Source organism: Sus scrofa, chromosome 16, assembly GCF_054392235.1.
Source record: "Sus scrofa isolate SSC_HxYL_T2T_F1_AM1 chromosome 16, Sscrofa_HxYL_maternal_Yorkshire_Landrace_v2.0, whole genome shotgun sequence".
NCBI classification, from domain to species: domain Eukaryota; kingdom Metazoa; phylum Chordata; class Mammalia; order Artiodactyla; family Suidae; genus Sus; species Sus scrofa.
The window spans coordinates 38293344-38312478 of NC_139398.1; the positions used below are offsets into that span (position 1 = coordinate 38293344).

Genomic DNA, 19135 nt, shown 5'->3' on the forward strand with positions numbered 1-19135 from the left:
TATACCCACTATTATCACTTCTATTCAATATAGTACTAGAAATCTAGGCAGTGCAATTGAGCAGAAAAAGTTATAAAAGATTTCCAAATAGTAAAGAAAAAACTAATATTATCTCTTTACAGATAACAAGATTCTATATGCAGAAAAAAAGACTACACACACACACACACACACACACACACACAAGCAACAACAACAACAAAAACCTGTTAGAATAAATGCATTTAGTAAAGTTTCAGGATCAAAATCAACACACAGGAGTTCCCACTGTGGTGCAGTGGAAATGAACCTGACTAGTATCCATGAGGATGCAAGTTTTATCCCTGGTCTCACTCAGTGGGTCAAGGACCCAGTGCCTCTGTGAGCTATGGTGTAGGGCAAAGATGCATCTCGGATCCTGCGTTGCTGTGGCTGTGGCTGTGGCATAGGCCAGCTGCTGTGACTCCAATTTGACCCCTAAACTGAGAAGTTGCATATGCTGCACCTGCAGCCCTAAAAAGAAAAAAAGCAAAAAAAAAAAAAAATACAAAAATTGATTTATATCTATATACTAAAAATAAACAATCCAAAAAGAAAATTAAGAAAATAATTTTATATAACAGCATCAAAAAGAATAAGATACTTAAGAATAAACCTAACCAAAGATGTAAAAGACTGATACTCAGAAAACTATAAAACATTTGTGAAAGAAATTAAAGACAACCTTTGCTGTACAGCAGAAATTATCAGAACATTGTAAATCAACTATACCACAATAAAACTTTGAAAAATGAAAAAAAAAAATTAAAGCAGACAAATAAATGGAAACACATCCCTTCTTGGTGGATGGAAGACTTAGTTTTGTTAAAATGCCCAACCTATCTCAAGATTCGAAGCAATCCCCATCAAAATCTCAATGGGATTTTTGTACAGAAATAGGAAAAAAGATTCTAAAATTCATATGGAACCACAAAAGATTAAAAATAGAGAAAACATTCTCGAGACAGAAGAACAAAGCTAGAAGGATCACACTTTGTGTTTCAAAACATTTTACAAAGCTAAAGTAAAGTAAAGTAAAGCAGTATGGTACAAGCACAAAGACAAATGGAACAAACTGTGGAATGCAGAAATAAATCCACACACATACAGTCAAAAATCTTCTATAAAGGTGTCAAGAATACACAATGATGGAGTTCCCACTGTGGTGCAACAGAATTGGTGGTGTTTCTGCAGCACCAGGAAATAGGTTTGATCCCTGGCTTGGCACAGTGGGTTAAAGGATCTGGCATTACCACAGCTGTGGCATAGGTTGCAACTGTGGCTTGGGGTGGCCAAAAAAAAGAAAAGAAGAAAAAAAGAAAAAGATGAATACACAACAATGAAAGGAGTAAAGGACAGTATCTTCAACAAACATGTTGAGAAAAAGGGATATCTACATACAGAAGAATGAAACTGGACCCTTACACCATATACAAAAATAAAGTCAAAATGAACTACAGATTTAAAAGTAAGACCTAAAACTATAAAACTCTATGGAGACCATATGGAGAAAGCGATTCTGCACTTTGATCTTTGCAATGATTTATTGTATGTGACATGAAAAGCATAGACAACAACAAAAAATAAACAAGTTGGTCTACATGAAACTAAAGAACTTCTGGATAGCAATCAATAGTGTGAAAAAGCAACCTATGAAATGGCAAGAAATATTTACAAATCATATATCTGTTAGGAATTAATTTCCAGAGTATATCACCAATTCGTACAACCAAATAGCAATTTAAAAATGCAATTAAAAATATCAAAAGATTTGAAGAGACATTTCTAAAAAGACATACAAATGGCTGACAGGTATATGAACAGATGTTCAACATCACTAATCATCAGGGAAATTAAAATCAAAACCACAGTGAGATATCACCTTAAACCTGTTAGGTTAATGATACTTTAAAAAAAAAAAAAAAAAAAAAAGGACATTTTTCACAGAACTTTAGCAAAATATTTTAAAGTTTGTTTGGAAGTGCAAAAGGCCCAGAATAACCAAAGACATCCTGAAAAAGAAAAATGGAGCTGGAGGAATCAGGCTCCTGGACTTCAGACTATACTACAAAGCAACAGTCGTCAAAACTGCATGGTACTGGCACAAAGACAGAAATATAGATCAGCGGAACAGGATAGAAAGCCCAGAATTAAACCCATGCACTTACAGCCAACTAATCTATGACAAAGGAGGCAAGAATATACAATGGAGAAAGGACAGCTTGTTCAATAAGCAGTGCTGGGAAAACTGGACAGCCACATGGAAAAGAATGAAATTAAAACACTCCCTAACACCATACACAAAAATAAACTCAATATGGATTAAAGACCTAGATTTAAGACCAGACACTACCAAACTCCTAGAGGAAAACATAGGCCAAACACTCTCTGACATAAACGACAGCAACATTTTCTCAGATCCACCTATCAGAGTATTGACAATAAAAAGAAAAATAAACAAATGGGACCTAATTAAACTTAAAATGTTTATGCACAGCAAAGGAAACCCTAAACAACACGAAAAGACAACCCATAGAATGGGAGAAGATCTTTGCAAGTGAATCGACTGACAAGGGATTCATCTCCAAAATTTATAAACACCTTCTGCAGCTCCATACCAAAAAAACAAACAAGCCCATCCAAAAATGGGCAGAAGATCTAAACAGACAGTTCTCCAAAGAAGACATACAGATGGCCGAGAAACACATGAAAAGATGTTCAACATCACTCATGATTAGAGAAATGCAAATCAAAACCACCATGAGGTACCACCTTATACCAGCCAGAATGGCCATCATCCAAAAGTCTACAAACAAGAAGTGCTGGAGAGGGTGTGGAGAAAAAGGAACCCTAGTACACTGTTGGTGGGATTGTCAATTGGTGCAACCACTGTGGAAAGCAGTATGGAGATTCCTCAGAAAACTAAACACAGAACTACCATTTGACCCAGCAATCCCACTCCTGGGCATCTATCCAGAGAAAACCATGACTCACGAAGACACATGTACTTCAATGTTCATTGCAGCACTATTTACAATAGCCAAGACATGGAAACAACCTAAATGTCCATCGACAGAGGAATGGATCTAGAAGAGGTGGTACATATACATAATGGAATATTACTCAGCCATTAAAAAGAACAAAATACCAGCATTTTTTGCAACATGGATGGACCTAGAAACTATCATGCTAAGTGAAGTCAGCCATTCAATGAGACACCAACATCAAATGCTTTCACTGACATGTGGAATCTGAAAAAAGGACAGACTGAACTTTGTAGAACAGATGCTGACTCACAGACATTGAAAAACTTATGGTCTCCGGAGGAGACAGTTTGGGGGGTGGGGGGATGTGCTTGGGCTGTGGGATGGAAATCCTGTGAAATCAGATTGTTATGATCATTACACAACTACAGATTTGATACATTCATTTGAGTAATAAAAAAAAATGAAAAAAAAAAAAAAAAACCCACAAGAAAACCAGAAATAGCAAGTGTTGGTGAAGATATGGAGAAACTGAAACACTTCTTCTCTGTTGGTAGAAATGTAAAAATGATACAGTGGCTACAGAAAACAATATGAAAATTCCTCAAAAAATTAAAAATAGAAATATTCTATGACCCCACAATCCCGCTTCTGTTTATTTATCCAAAAGAACTGAAAAATGATATCAAAGAGATATTAACACTCCTATGTTCACTGAACATAATCAAGATACAGAAACAACCTAAATGTCCATTGACAGGTGAACAGATGAACAATATTGGCATATACATGCAATAGAATATTATTTGGCTGTGAATAAAGAAGGAAACTCTGCTATATGCTACTTCATGAATGAACTTTGAGTACATTATGCTAAGTAAAATAATCTAGTCACAAAAGGACAAATACAACATTATTCTACTTATATGAGGTAGGTATCCACTTCATCAAAATACAAAGTAGGCTGGTGGTTACAGGGGCTGGTGGGAAGGGAAAATAATGAGTTGCTGTTTAATGGGTATAAAGTTTCAGTTGTGCAAGATGAAAAAGTTATAGAGACCTTCTATACACCTTTGTACTTAAAACTATGAATACTGTACATTTAAAAATTGTTAAGAGGGTAAATCATGCCATTTTTTTTTAACCACAGATACACACCAAAAAAAAGAGTCTTAAGAAGCCAAATAAAGAACATGTTTCAAGAGGAGTGTGGTCAGTCACATCAAATGATGCTTAAAAGTCAAATAAGATTACAGAGAATTATCCATTAGCTTTAGCCAAAAAAAAAAAAGTTTTTCTTCATTAAAAAAAAAACAAACAATTTTAGTGCAGTAGTGGGGAAATAATGAGAGTAGTATGGGGCGGCGAGAGAAAAGGAAATAACCTGAAGACAGAGGGGATATTTTTACAAATATCAGAGAAATACTGCGTGGATAGAGACACAGATGTGGAGTTATGGAGGATTTTTATTTCATTAAGATGAGTAAAAGTTATATATATTTGTGTAGTGACTGGAATTATCCAGCAGTAGTAGAGAGAAATAATTATGCAGGAGAGAAAGGACATAAATTTGGGATCAGATTTAGAAGACTGAAGTGAATGGGATCCAGATCACAAGTAGAGAAGCTGATTTAGGTAGGATCAGGTCTATGACTTCTATTTTACCTAAAGAAAATGTAGAATATGCAGAAATAGATGCATGGGGACTGATGGGTTAATTAATGTTTGGAAACTAAGACAATTCTTCTTTGCATCTATTTTTTTTTCTCATAAGTTTAGAGTAAGGTGGGAAGGATATGTTGATTTGAAGAGGAAGAAGAGTTTTGAAGTTATCCTATGAGAAACTAGGAAAATGAATTTACTAGGGATGTGTAGTAAGAATACCAGGGATGTACAGTAAGATTCATGGTCAGAAATTTCTAGTTAGTGGAGCCATCCAGGCTGTGTAACCTTTCTCTAGGAATATTTAGCCACAGAACTTTACTGGGATTGGAATAGGTAGAAAAATGAGTTTAACCAAGTTGGAGCTTTTCCCAAGTAAACAGAACAGGAAAGAGGAAGACAAGAATTAAGGACATTTTCAAGAGTAGGACCCTAAGGCTGAACCCCAGGAATCTGAACTCATACAAATGAGGAATCTGAACTCATACAAATGAGGGATTTAACAGAACAACATAGTTCTGCAATCTTCCTTCTGGCACCTTTCAAGGCAACATCTTTATATCCCCTTGACTAATTTTTCTCCTGAGAAAAGCCCAGGGAAAGTCATGGCAGGAGTGTGTTCAAGACTAATTCTGTCCTAAGGCAGTCCTGGTCCTCCTTCTTCACATAGCAACAGAGAAGTATAGTCAGAGATGTGCACTGAGAAAGGTTCTCATTTGCCCCTGAGGACTCGTTCAAGTACATTTTCCTTTTTACCAGCCTACTACCAGAGGGGACCTCCTGGAAAGCCTACCAGGCAACTAAGATTGTCATTCATCAGAGTTTGCTTTCCTTCATGAAGTAAAAATTCTCCAAGTGAATCGAGGAACACAAGCATCATTTATAATGTTGACCCAGAATAAACATGTCTGCTTCATAAAAATTAATTCACAAGAATTCTTCTTCTATGTGAAACATAGTATTAGCTGGCAATTAAGATAGAGTGGTATAAGAAGAGCTGTCCATACCCAGGATCTGTAATGAAATATAGGAACATAACAAGAGCACATCTAACAAATCAATGGGCCATCTGTTTCAGTACCTGATCTCCGGAGGTGACTAATCCTGGCGTCCTCTCAAGAATGTTTAACCATCTCCTCCTGCCCCTCTTCCTGACCCATCCTCCTCTCTTAACAGAGCATAATAAAAGCATATGGTGCTGTAGAAAGCTTCTGGTTGCTGAATTCTGTCTGAGCCATGCTAAATTTCTAACTTTTCCCTGACCAGAGAAGGAGAAATAAAAGAATATATAAGCTCCTTGAGGATAACACATTCCACGATTGTATCTAGAAGTTCCTTGAGTACCCATGGGTAATGCTTATGGATGAGTCAGCTTCATTGGTGCTATCAGGTAAAATAAGATTAACGGAGCTAACCCCCTTAATCAGCAGTAATTAAAATGTATGCATAGGTGTGTATGAGATCTAGCCTTCTCTTGAAGGCTCAGAGCACATCAATTACTTTATTAATGTGCTTTAAGGCAATGGAGGTGTTAATAATTACTTTAGGTCCATCGGATTATTTGGCTCTATTTCCATTGGCCCAGGCTCTTCCCTAGGAACAATATGGACCCTAGGTGTGTTTCTACTCTGGCTCTGTCTAGAAGAATGTTAAATTAAGTGGCACCAGAGGTCTACTATACAGACCTAGAGTAAATATCAAGAAGCTTCCTGGAAAAGAAGTTATCATAAGAGAAAGTTGATATACATATGTGCATGCACACCCACACCCACGCATATGTGCACACGGAGAGTGAACACTGAGAATGATGAAGAGTGCAGAATAAATTCTACCCTACATATTGTCCTCAGCCTGGCCCTCATGAACCCATACCTGAGTCCTAGGGCAAGGGGACAACACCAAAAGAATCAATATAAATGCAAAGGACGTCTTTCATTGGCATCCATACTGGGTGAAGGATTAAAAGGATCTGTCAGCTGGCACTCAGGGCTTCAGCATTGATGGCAGACAGGATCAGCAGTAGAAACTGGCATCAGCATCTTCCACAATGGGGGGCCCACCACAGTGGAATCCAAGGCCCTTCTTACACATTAACATCCCATGGTTGGGGCTCTGCAGACAGAGCACAGACACTGGGGGAACTGCCAGCTATAGTGGCATTTTGGGTATAAAACTATGGAAGTACAGTGAAGGCAGCAAAAATGACAACTCCCCAGAATTTCCACAAAACAGGCAACAAGGAAAATTTCAGATACTATGTGTACAGTAGCCCATAAAATCAGCTTCTAAAACATACTTAAGAATTTTTCCAGAGATTTCTAGAACTATTTGGAAGTCCATCAAGGAAGTACTTGAGAGGGGTCAAAACTGACAACATAACTCTGATTTTACCTTGGGGCTAACAAGGTTTAAGGAACATTATCTTTTGTGTTCTTATATCCTCATTTATTAGTCTTCCCTCATAAATATTCCCTATTTTTATTGCTGATGTGTCACTCAACAGTCTTACTCCTCCTCTTTGTAATTTACTATTTCTATTTTGACTGGGCAGGGTTGGAATTAAATAAGAGAAAATAAACTCTAAGTCAAGATTTGAGAAATCTTCACATGAGTAAAGTGTGTGAGTCACATATTAAAATATCCATTTTAGCAACTTGAAGTTTTTTTTTAAACTATTTTAGAACAGTGATTATGCTAAATAACTGAAACTCAAACAACTGAGTTATAACCACATTTTTGCATGTTTCTATTCCATGTAAACCATGATTTAAGTAATTGAGGTATGGCTTGCACCTATAAACAAGATTGATCATTTTCTTTCTATCAACAATCAATTTACAGTTTACTTTTGGTTTGATAGCTTTCTTACTACATTTTGCCTTTGTGATACCACTGTTACTTCGGAACAACACTGAAAATTTTTAACTTATAGATAAGATGAATGAACCTGTAACCTGTATCAAAAGTAGCTGGGCCTGTAATACAACAAAAAATGAGATTAAATGGGCAAAGAACCAATATAAAGATATTTCCTAAATTGTCATTAGTGACCAGATGGGCTGATTTTAAGTGCTATTGATGGCTGATAACAATGACCATCAGGACTTTAAGGAAATGAGGGGGAAGGTTCTACATCTATCACAGTGACCTAATTTGAACACTTAAGTAGCAATTAAATCCAACATCCATTGTTCAAGGTGCATGATGAACTGTAATGTCAGTTATCAGAAATGTTCCCAACATGGGCCATTTAGCCTTGAGTCAGATATAGGGTTCTGGCTTTAAGCCTGATTGGAAATTCGAACAGTCATAGTTAGACTGCATGATCCATTAGAAAGAGCTTAGTCAAAGATGTATATTTAAATTTGGTTCTGCCACTTACATAAACATTTCCCTTAGAGATACCCTAAGCAGTGATTCTCAAACTTTAAATGGATATGTAAGTCCCTAGGGATCTTATTAAAATGCAGATTGTGATTAAATTGGTCTGAGGGCTGGGGTCTGAGATGCTGCATTTTTTACTGTGTACACTGATGCTGCTGGTCCCTGGATCAACTTTGAGTAGCAAGGCCTGAGAAGATTGCTGATGGAACATGTGAAAAGCACGTGTGTATATGAGGAAACACTTTGTAAACTGTAAAATGACATAAGTATCACTTTATATTGATTAGTAATAGTTGGTGATTCAGTTCAACTCACCAAGAAAAAGTCCTTGTAAGATTAATTCTGTTCCAGATATTCTTCGATTTTTTTTCTTCTTAGCAAAATCAGAAAGAAAAAAAAAATGGAGAATTGGAAAGGCAACACAAGAAAGATACTCATCCTAAACAATTTTGTTGCTTCTTGATTGTTTTCAAAGATTAATTTCCATATCACTATCCTGACTAAAACGATAGGAAAAAAGGTGCCCTGCTTTTTAAAAGGAAACTTGTACAATTAGACGCAGTCCCAAATTTATCCTGTAGATTGTCTCATCCCAATCACAGCAGAAATAGTAAATTATAAGAAAAAGGAAGAAGACAGCTGGCTCCAGGAATGGCAAGAAGAGATCACTGCGAGGAAAGGAATTAAAAACTAATAAAAGCCAACACAAGGACACAGACCTCAGAGCTGAATAAACATCTAGTTTCCCTAAGTAAAACTGTTCTTTTTCATTGCCGTTAGCATTTTCCGGAAGAGTGTACAACATCTACAAGAAAATGATTGATTTTTAAAGCATTTCTGTGTTCCTTATCTAAAGTGCAATCAACAATTTCTGTTCAAGTTTTTGTTCAAAAACTGGCAAGGAAAGACTAAAGAAAGGAAGATCACTTCCAGATTGGTTGGTGGCAGGTTGAACAAGCAGGAAACTTACATAGGAAGCTTGTTTGGGGCAGTATGAGTAGATCTCTGCACCTGTCCATCAGAATCTTAAAACTTCATATAGCGGCTTTAACAGGACTCAGCCATGTACACTGTCCAGATGGTCTCAATAACACATTTCTCTCTCAAAGCTGCATCCTTGATAATGACTCTCACTGTGGGAACGGTGGGTGGAAAGTACATTCCAAGGACGGTGGAGGAGAGAAGTTGCCTCTGATTGCCTGGGTCCAGCTTGCAAATAAACTCAATGACCTCCTCCAAAACTGAGGAAATATACACTCTTTCTGAGGTTCTAGTGCCACAACATTTTGGCCAATCTTTCATTATTACATGGTCAGTTTGCTGTATTATGTGAAAAAGACTTTCATCACATATCAGAAAATGCATAACAGACCCATCCCAGGGAATAAAAACCTTTCCTAATCTTTTAGATTTTGGACAGAATGACTCCCTGTAATAGATCCAGATTAACCCAGATCAAGCAACAGCTTGCTTGCTCCCATGATGGACCTCTTTATAAAGGTTGTGGAGGCATCACGCCTATAGAGTGAGAACTCAACTTCAGAGATGGCAGAAATTCATCAGACTCACCTTCACCTGAATTTGTTACTGTCTCCTTGCTTCCTCCTTGTTTGTTCTCTCTCATCCATTTGTGGTGAGAGGAAGCATCACTCATAGTCTAAAATGCTAGGATATTGTAAAACAAGCATGTATGAGGGAAAACTTAGCTTGGTGACATCAGAGATAGAAAGAAAAGATAAAGGAGACTGAAATCTGAGTAACTGTCAATGTATTCCAACAGTGCCATTCCTTTGAAAAATAAAATGAAGTAAAACTGCTAATGCCAATTACTAACTTAATTCCTTAGGCCAGTCAATACCAAATCATGAGACCATTTAAATGCAAAATAGCCACTGAGAGATTTGGCTCTGAAAGCGTAAAAGATGCAGACACTTGAGAAATGTTTAAAGATGCCAGAACTGCACACCTGGTGGGGAACATCACACACCTGCAGACTGTTCTTTGCACTAGCCCTGGCTAGTCCAGGTCAGCTGCCCCAAGTGGGTGGCCTCATAATCAGGCAATTCTTCACTCTCCAGTTGCTTCACCTAAGAAAACCTGAGGCTTTGAGAATGACAGCGCAGCCGTTCCCTTCTACAGAAACACTTCTGTGGTGCATCAGGAGTGGTTTTAAATGGTGGAGATAATTACTTAATTCAAGCTGTAGCAACTGGCCAAGTAAACATGCAGCAGCCAGGAAGCTATTAGCATGATTTTAAGGCAATTATTCCATTAGTGTTTAATAGTCTCAATTAGTCTTCCCTGACTATCAAAGTTTGAATGTCTTTTTTCCTCCCAAAATTCTCACAGCTGAATAATGCAGAAAGGTACAAAACCCATTTTTAAACCGAGATTTATATGTAGGTCTGCCAAACATACATTACAATATACATTACAGAATCATAGGGGAATTCCAGGGGTATAGATTTGGTGAAATAGTTTTTTTCTTGAAAATATCGAGGGTAAAAATGAAAGGCTTTGCAGGGGCTCCAATGCCGTAGGATATTCCTACTGCATTCAATGCCATCATCAATATGTCTCTACTGTAGGACTATGAGAATATCAGCCTCTGACTCAGGTTTTCACTTTGTTCCATGGAGAGAAAAGAAAATTCACTCTTAAATAATCCCTATTTCCTTATTCTTTCTCCCTGATTAGCACTTGTTGCTGCTGTATCATCCAGATACAAACCTCAAAGCATTTCCCTCCAAAGTCCCTAGGAGATCTTTTCTAAGGACCATTTTAGGGGTCATATCACTGAACTGATAGTAGGTCATTTCCCTCCACTGAAGTGCAATTTTTACATTTGTAAAATGTAGTTGATACTTACCAGCATTGGCCTGCTTCACAAGGTTTGGGGGAGAATTATGTAATCTTGGGTACATGCTAGGGCTTTGAAAAGTGAAGTATTATAAAAATGTAAGTTAGATTAAGATATGGTATCATACCATCCCTCAGAACTTGCAATGTGAACTTAGGCTTTGTGTCTCTGAAGAGTCACGTATCAGAAGGCTGGCATCAGAGTCCTTGTCCTTCTTGCCTTTTATGTGTGCCAAAATGCTCAGATGAGACCAAGTGAAAGTAGCTGTCTAAAAACCAAATAAAAAGGAAGGAAGAAAGAAGATAGGAATGCCTGTGGAAGTGAGAGTGGAATTTTGCCAACAAAGTTCTGTACTATCTACTGTCTCCTTCAAAAGAGCAATCCCCAGGCTCACCCAGGGAGCAAGGTAAGTGCAGAGTGGTGAAGGTGACTTGTTGTTTTCCTTGGAGACATGTGGGCTCTTGGGAAGCTACCTCCTGAAGAAGGACAAGAGAAGCCAAGCCCTTCCCTTAAAGAGTTGGTCACTCAGAGTGTAGCCTGTGCCATCATAACTCCCAACTCCCACTTGACTAATGATCATTGATTTGAGTTACTGATCAATTCCAGTGCTACTGATTAGAGACTCTTGGGATTTTTCAAGAAAATCCATCTTTTCCTTTTAAAAAAATTTTTTTTTCTGAAGTATGATTTTCCCCAGTGGCTGAGAGGGGGCTCAGGATGGGGCAAATCTAAAAATGGGGCTCATCTTGGGGTAGAGGGTGTACCACTTGTGGGTAATCTGCCCTCTAGTCGAGTCCTGGAAGGGTCAGGCATCTGCAACTTCCGTCCAAGCGAAAAGTCAACAAAGTATGGCTATGGCCCCAGCAGTCAGTGTGGTACACTGTCCTGAAACGACCCTCCCTCCTGCACACCTGAACTAGGGTCTGCTGTGCTCCTGCCCCAGAAAGCTGCCTCGTCCTCTGGTCCTAACCGTGCGCCCCATGCTGAAGCCTCTGGATCCCTCCAGTCTCTTCCTCGAAGGTTTCCTTCCTTCTAGTCTGTCTGGACACCGGCACAGTCATCTTTTCCCTAAGGTTAGCCTGGTAATCCTACCCCTCCGCCGCGGCTCACGCAGGTTCCCCTGCTGGGCTTCTGTCCCAAGCAACAAATGCACAGTCCAAGGCTGTTTGCTTTTCTGACCCGCGGGATATACGTTGCTCACAGCCCTTGGATCAGAATCCGGAGGGTGGCCACCCGGCCAGGCCCTCTAGGTCCAAGCAGATGAGGAAACGGCGCCCTCTGCCCCTTTCCCCCTTCAGCTCCCAGTGAAGGGCATCTATCGAGCCGCTGCCGGTCCCTGAACTTTCATCACTCTTTGGGAAGTGCTTTGTCTCTTTAAAGGAGACTAAGGACGAATATTAATGACTCCGGTAGGTTTTAACTGAGAAATCCACCAAATCCGTTTGATTCCGTGACAGGGATGGAGTCGGAGGTGCACAAGCCAGAGCCGAGCCCTTAGGACAGCAGCTCGCGCTCACCGCTCACTATCACCCCACAGCCCCAGAAATCTCCCCCAGCCCCAAGTCCTTGGGGAAAATCATGGGAGGGGAGGACGAGGGGCCAACCTAAAGCCAAGCATTTCTCCCTGCCCTGGCCCTCTCAGACAACCTGCCTCAAAAGCCCATTGGAAAAGCAGTCACCTTGACTCCCCGCGCCATGGTCCCTAGAGGTTTGGAAAACGCCAGGAGGCCGGCGGGTCCTGACCCGAGACCCACCCCTGGAGACGAGTTTCCCTCCCGCAGGCACCGTGACAAGTTACCACTTAGTGGCCGATAAAGCAGGGCGGGGCAGGTGGAGAGGCACGGAGCGCCGGGTGGGCAGCCTCTGTGCGCCTACCTGGGATGGCTAAATTGGTGAGGGGGATGCTGTGGATGGTCTCCGGCAGAGTTGCCATCCAGTCGGCGAATTTCAGCTCGTTCTTCCCTTGAGACGAGGCCATCGTGCGGGTCGGTGTGCCGCGCTCTGGTCCTCACACTCCTCGGGCAGGCTGGCAGGCTGCTGCCGCTAATCCAATGTTTGCTCCAGCCCCGCTAGAGTTTACACTCTGCTGTGCGCCACACCCACAGGATGGCGCAGACACATGCTAATTTTAATAATTATTCAAAACACCCCTGTTCCCTTAGTGCCTCTGCCAGACTCCGCTGGAGCTTTTGTTCCTGACGTCCGCGCTCGGCTTTCTCCTCTCTCCCCTCCCTCCGATTCCCTCCTCCTGTTTTATCCCTCCTAAGCCTCTCTGTATTTTCTCGCCATTTCTACAGCCTTCCTTGGCTTATTAGTACCTTTTTTTTTTTTTTTTAATTTTTTAGTTGGGTTCACACAGCTGCTTTGTCCATGATCTTGCTCGGCCCTTTCATGTGACTTTCTGGTCCTGTTTGTATAAAACACAGTCTTGCTGTTGAACCTAAAATCCTAGTAGACTTTAGGATGCTGTTGCCTGTAAGGAGAAGACTCTCAGACTGGCTATCAGGACTTTCCATTCTTCCAAAAGAGCTTTCCTTTTCATAAGCTACAACAGGTTACTTCTTTCCTCAGTCGGGGACCCAGAGCCAATGCTTATAACAAAATGGTGGTCTTTTGCCTAATTTTTGGAGTAGTTGACAAGTGTGCTGTGAGCAAAGAACAGTAAGTTTTAAGTGGTTCCTACTTAATCCCTGGCATCCTGTTCCAGACATTTCATGGTAAAGAAGCATATCAACCCCTTCATTTCCCTGATTATGAGAAATCTGTGCTATGTCTATGGAGAAAGCTGTTTATGCTATCTCTCTGTCATTTTCATGGCACTCAGGACAAGACTAGGCTGATGCTAAAAGAAAATCACCACATTTCCCAGTGACATGTTGTAATTATTGCCAGTAGCACTTCGTGGAATTTATTTGGCACCATTCAAAATGATCTATGCAATTGTCTGAATTTCCATTCCTTGGCAGACTAGAGAGATGTGCCTCTCTCCAGAGAAATCACTTGTCAAGTCTCCAAAGAATTGTCTTGGTCCACCTGCTCTCAGATGAGAAAGAGAAGAGAAATCAAGTCTTACAAATGTAATGAGTCCAGGGGTGGCCTGAGTAGAAATGATAAGCCATGGACTGAAAATGTTCAGGGTCTTTGAAGCCCAGTGAATGTAAATGCAATAAAGATGCCTCTGTTCCCTGATCCAGTGATGTGTAAATCCTTGTCCTAAAGTAAATGCTGTTAGGTTGGGAAAATGAAAACCAAGGTAGGAGAGATAGCTGTAAAACATGGAAATAATCTTTTCAATTCCATAGACCATATAGCATTTTTAAAAAACAACCACAACTAAGGCTTGATTATTGCACAAGAATGTAGAACTAAAAGAATATTTATTCCGAATAGAGACCACTGTGGTAAAGATGGAGAGAGAAAAGAGATTGCCTTATTCTTGTGATCAAATGTTCCATTCTATAGAAACAATTCAGAGTTGCAAGAGTACATGGCAGGGTTACCTTTAGGAATGAGAAAGAGATATACTGGAATTTTTTCCCCCCAAGGCAAATCTTAATGTTACTGTTAGCACAACAGAACTCACATATCCTTTTGATTAGGGTGACAATTTAGTTACTATGGGATTCTTGGTCAGGAGACCCACAAACACCACCCTTCTGGCTAATTCTGCAGGCATCATTGCAGGGCAATGAGGAGAGCCCAGATCTGGAAATCAGCTGCTCTGTCTCTGAGTCATTTAGGCAAATGTTTTTGTCTCTGTCAGCCTTAGTTATCTCCATCATAAACGGTGATAGTAACTCAGAGATTTGTGGCGAAGCTTCCAGAAAATAGTGTATATGAAAGAGCTTTGTTATCAGCCAAGCATCATATAAAATGTGAGATCTGTGTGTATTAGAATGACAACATATGTGTATTTCCCTCTCTGCATTTCTATCTTTGTAGAGTGTTGATTTTCAAGAGGATGATATAGTTATTGAATCTTGGGAATTTTTTTAGCAAGACATACTTTAAAAAAATGCCCTGTTCAGGAGTTCCCGTCATGGCGCAGTGGTTAACGAATCCGACTAGGAACCATGAGGTTGTGGGTTCGGTCCCTGCCCTTGCTCAATGGGTTAACAATCCGGCATTGCTGTGAGCTGTGGTTGCAGATGTGGCGCGGATCCCGCCTTGCTGTGGCTCTGGCGTAGGCTGGTGGCTACAGCTTTGATTGGACCCCTAGCCTGCGAACCTCCATATGCCGTGAGAGCAGCCCAAGAAAATGGCAAAAAGACAAAAAAAAAAAAAAAAAAAATGCCCTGTTCAATTATGTTGAACTTATGTGTCTCTGAAAGTTTACAGAGCATTTTTTGGCTTTTTGGCTACACCCATGGCACATGGAAGTTCCCAGGCCAGGGGTGAAATCCGGACTGCAGCTTCTACCTATACCACAGCCATGGAAACACCGGATCCTTAACTTACTGCACCACAGTGGGAACTCCTACAGAGCATTCTTTAAAAATGAAATCACCTTAAGTGTTGAGGAAAGTTGCCTCTAAAAGAATGGTACACTTTATCTTTTGGAAAAGTAAACAATCCCTCCTCTGTTTTATCTGCTTTGAACTTCAGATCTTTTAATGTATTGATTTTTTTCATGAACCTTTACATCTCCCTTCACGCAAGCCACTAGAAAGGACAATGCTGGAAGAACATAGTTATGAATTTCTTTCCCAGACTGATAATCAATATTTTAGGCAATTAAGCAATATTTTATTACCCAATTTCCTCATCTTTCCATTATAGCTGTGTCACCACTTACTAAATGACATTGGGAAAATTATGTCATTTCTCTGGGCATTAGTTTGTCCACTGTATTAGTTAAGGTCTCCCAGAGACACAGAAATATAGATATCCTTGTGGATATATAGAGATTTACTTTAATTGGCTCATGTCATTATGAGAGCTAGCAAATCTGAAAGGCAAGCCAGAAGGCTGGGAACTCAGGTAGTATTTCTATTTCCAGTGGTTTTTTTTTTTTTGGTTTTTTTTTTTGTCTTTTTAGGGCTGTACTCCTGGCATATGGAGTTCCCAGGCTAGGGGTCCAATCGAAGCCTACGTCAGAGCCACAGCAACGTGGGATCCGCCATCAGTCTGCAAACCATACCACAGTTCATTGCAACACCAGATCCTTAACCCACTGAGCAAGGCCAGGGATCGAACCCAAGTTCTCATGGATGCTAGTTGGTTAGTTAATCCCTGAGCCATGACAGGAACTCCTCTATTTGCAGTCTGAAACAGAATTTTTCTTTAGGAAACTTCAGTCTCTGCTCTTAAGATCTTCAGCTGGTTTGGATGAGGCCCACCCACATTATAAAAAGTAATCTGCTTGGAGTTCCCGTCGTGGCGCAATGAATCCGACTAGAAACCATGAGGTTGCGGGTTCGGTCCCTGGCCTTGCTCAGTGGGTTAACGATCCGGCGTTGTCGTGAGCTGTGGTGTAGGTTGCAGACGCGGCTCGGATCCCATGTTGCTGTGGCTCTGGCGTAGGCTAGTGGCTACAGCTCCGATTCGACCCCTAGCCTGGGAACCTCCATATACTGTGGGAGCGGCCCAAGAAATAGCAAAAAGGACAAAAAAGACCAAAAAAAAAAAAAAAAAGTAATCTGCTTTATTCGAAGTCAAATTATTGCATATGCTAATCACATCTACAAATACCTTCATAGCAACACCTAGACTAGTGTTTGACAAAACTATTGGGCACCACAGCCTAGCCAAGTTGACACATAAAATTAATCATCACACCCACTGGCAAACTAAGTTGTTACTAAACTTCATTTGTTCACCCTATTATTCTATAATTCTATTTCCCTTATGGTTATTTCTCATGCATATAGCTGCTGGAAATAGCAAGAGGAGGAATGAAAACATTTAGTTTTTCTACTCCATCCAGACAACTCAAAGTATGGACCAGTTTTTTTTTTTTTTTTTTTTTTTTTTTTTTTAGGGCTTCACCCTCGACATATGGAAATTACGAGGCTAGGGGGAGAATGGGAGCTGCAGCTGCCAGCCACAGTCACAGCCACAGAAACACCAGATCTGAGCCATGTCTCTGACCTACAACACAGATCATGGCAATGCCAGATCCTTAACCCACTGAGTGGGGCCAGGGATTGAACCCACTTCCTCATGGATACTAGCCAGGTTCATTACTGCTGAGCCACAGTGGGAAATCCTGAACCAATATTTTTTATCATTACAACAGAGATGAGAAAATACTAATGATTTTCAATTGTGGTGTTAAGAGTAGTCAACCTTAAATTTTTTTAAAGAATAAAAGGAAAGAAAATGACTTACTGCAGTGATTTCAAGCTCCTATTAAAACTTATTTATGGGAGTTTTTGTCATGACACAGCAGAACCGAATCCGACTACGAACCATGAGGTTTCGAGTTTGATCCCTGGCCTTATTCAGTGGGTTAAGGATCCAGTATTGCCATGAGTGTGGTGTAGGTCACAGACGAGGCTCCGATCTGGTGTTGCTGTGGCTCTGGCGTAGGCCGGCAGCAACAGCTCTGATTAGCCCTAGCCTGGAAACCTCCATTTGCTGTAGGCGCAGCTCTAAAAAAAAAGACAAAAAATAAATAAATTAATTAATTAAAAAAACATATTTATGTAATCCTCAGCTGTCCATCAAAATCATGCCATGCACAGTTTATAAACACTGCTATTCATTTGGAATATTTTTTTCCTTACTTACTTTATACCCTCCTCCACTCTTAAAAATACATGGCTCTTTACATGTATTTTTTTTATTAGTTCATAATACTTCTCAATTGTTGCAGATATATTTTATCTTTTTCAATTAAATTGATGTTTACTTATGTTCTGAAAAGCAAAGATTCTTATAGATCAGAAAACATTTCAGCTGAATAATATTTTAAAAGAGGAGCTCTGTTAAAAACAATTCAGCCAAATCATTAAAAAAAAATCATGTTCAGAGGTATGTACTTATAGAGTCAAACTTAAAGAAACCAAATACAAAAGGGCAATAAAGAATCTTTGTAAAACTGTTACTAATCAATGTATTTTATCATTCTCTACAATGTCTACCTAAATATTCCATCCAAAATATAAAAATGTTTTTTACACTTAAATTCAAAGTAGAAAACGAGTGACAACTTCCCACTTTCCTCCACTATTTTAACCATGTGGTTTTCATTTGCATCCCTCCTCCCTTTCCCTGTATCTACACCTTACATAGCAGCTCAAAATAAGCTAATTCATACTCACTAAGTACAACCTAGTGGTTGGAACCACAGGCTATGGGATCTGAGGGCCTGGATTCAAATTCAGGTTTTCCCAGTTAATACTATGTGCTTCCTGATTTTCATGACTGAAGCAACAAGAACGATTATTTCCTCCTGGGGGCTGGAAAAATGGAAGATGCTGTGAGACTTGAATGAAGTGAAGAATTTAAAGTTTATTGAACAGAATGGAAGCGCAATAAACTATAGTTCATCCTTATGCTTTTTGCAACCACCATGCCTTAGCTCATGCCATTAACTCTACATGAAATACACTTTAATGCTTTTACCTATCAAAATTCTTTCCATTCTAATTCATCTTTGTGACTTTTGTTATTATCCATAAGTAGAAGTAAACTTTCCTTTTTCTGCACACCCATTACAGTTTGTTTATAGCTATATTCTAGTGTGTTTCTAATTCCCTAGCTAGGCTTAAAGCATTTTCTGGACAGGGATGGTGATATCTGATACCCTAAAATGCCTCTCACAGTGCCTAAGACATAAGGAATCATTATAATCATTCATTTACTTACTTACTTATAAATATTTATTGAGTGTCTATTATGTGCTCTCTCCTGGAGAGAAAAGATAGAGCAGCAAGTCCTTGAACTCACTGAGCTTGTTTCAGACAGAAAGTGGCAAATGATAACTTAAGGTCTGAATAAATAAATGACTTGGTTTTATCTTTCACCTCACTGTCAAAACCCCACTTTTAGCATGCCTATTTTTTTAATACTTCACTGTGTAGCAAAAAAACATACAAGAAAAATTGTCTCAGAATTGTTTTGCCTCTCTATATTTGTCCCCTAATTCTTTCCATCCTTATTGCTATCTTAGTAAATAGCACATTTGTAAATAGCATGATGTACTCTTCTAGATTTCCAGGGGTAATTGCTAGCAAAAAGTTTTATTTCTCAAAGTATAGGGATTGCTAAGGGCAGAGGTTAG

General features: G+C 39.6%; 1 protein-coding gene across 7 annotated transcripts in view; it reads right to left on the reverse strand.

Annotated features, from left to right (window-relative positions):
• The window catches only part of PLCXD3 (phosphatidylinositol specific phospholipase C X domain containing 3), a 400359-nt gene that overhangs the window by 227094 nt on the left and 154130 nt on the right, over window positions 1–19135 (reverse strand). For 5 of the 7 annotated variants that reach the window (XR_014831240.1, XM_085002205.1, XM_085002204.1 and 2 more), the window contains exon 1: window positions 12784–13137. The exons of the other annotated variants lie outside the window; for them this stretch is intronic. Coding sequence is in view for 4 of the 5 variants with exons in the window: in XM_085002205.1 (XP_084858331.1) it covers window positions 12784–12886 (103 nt within the window). In the remaining variant the exon portion in view is untranslated. Of the gene's footprint in view, window positions 1–12783; window positions 13138–19135 lie in introns of those variants that run through there. 7 annotated transcript variants of the gene reach the window in all.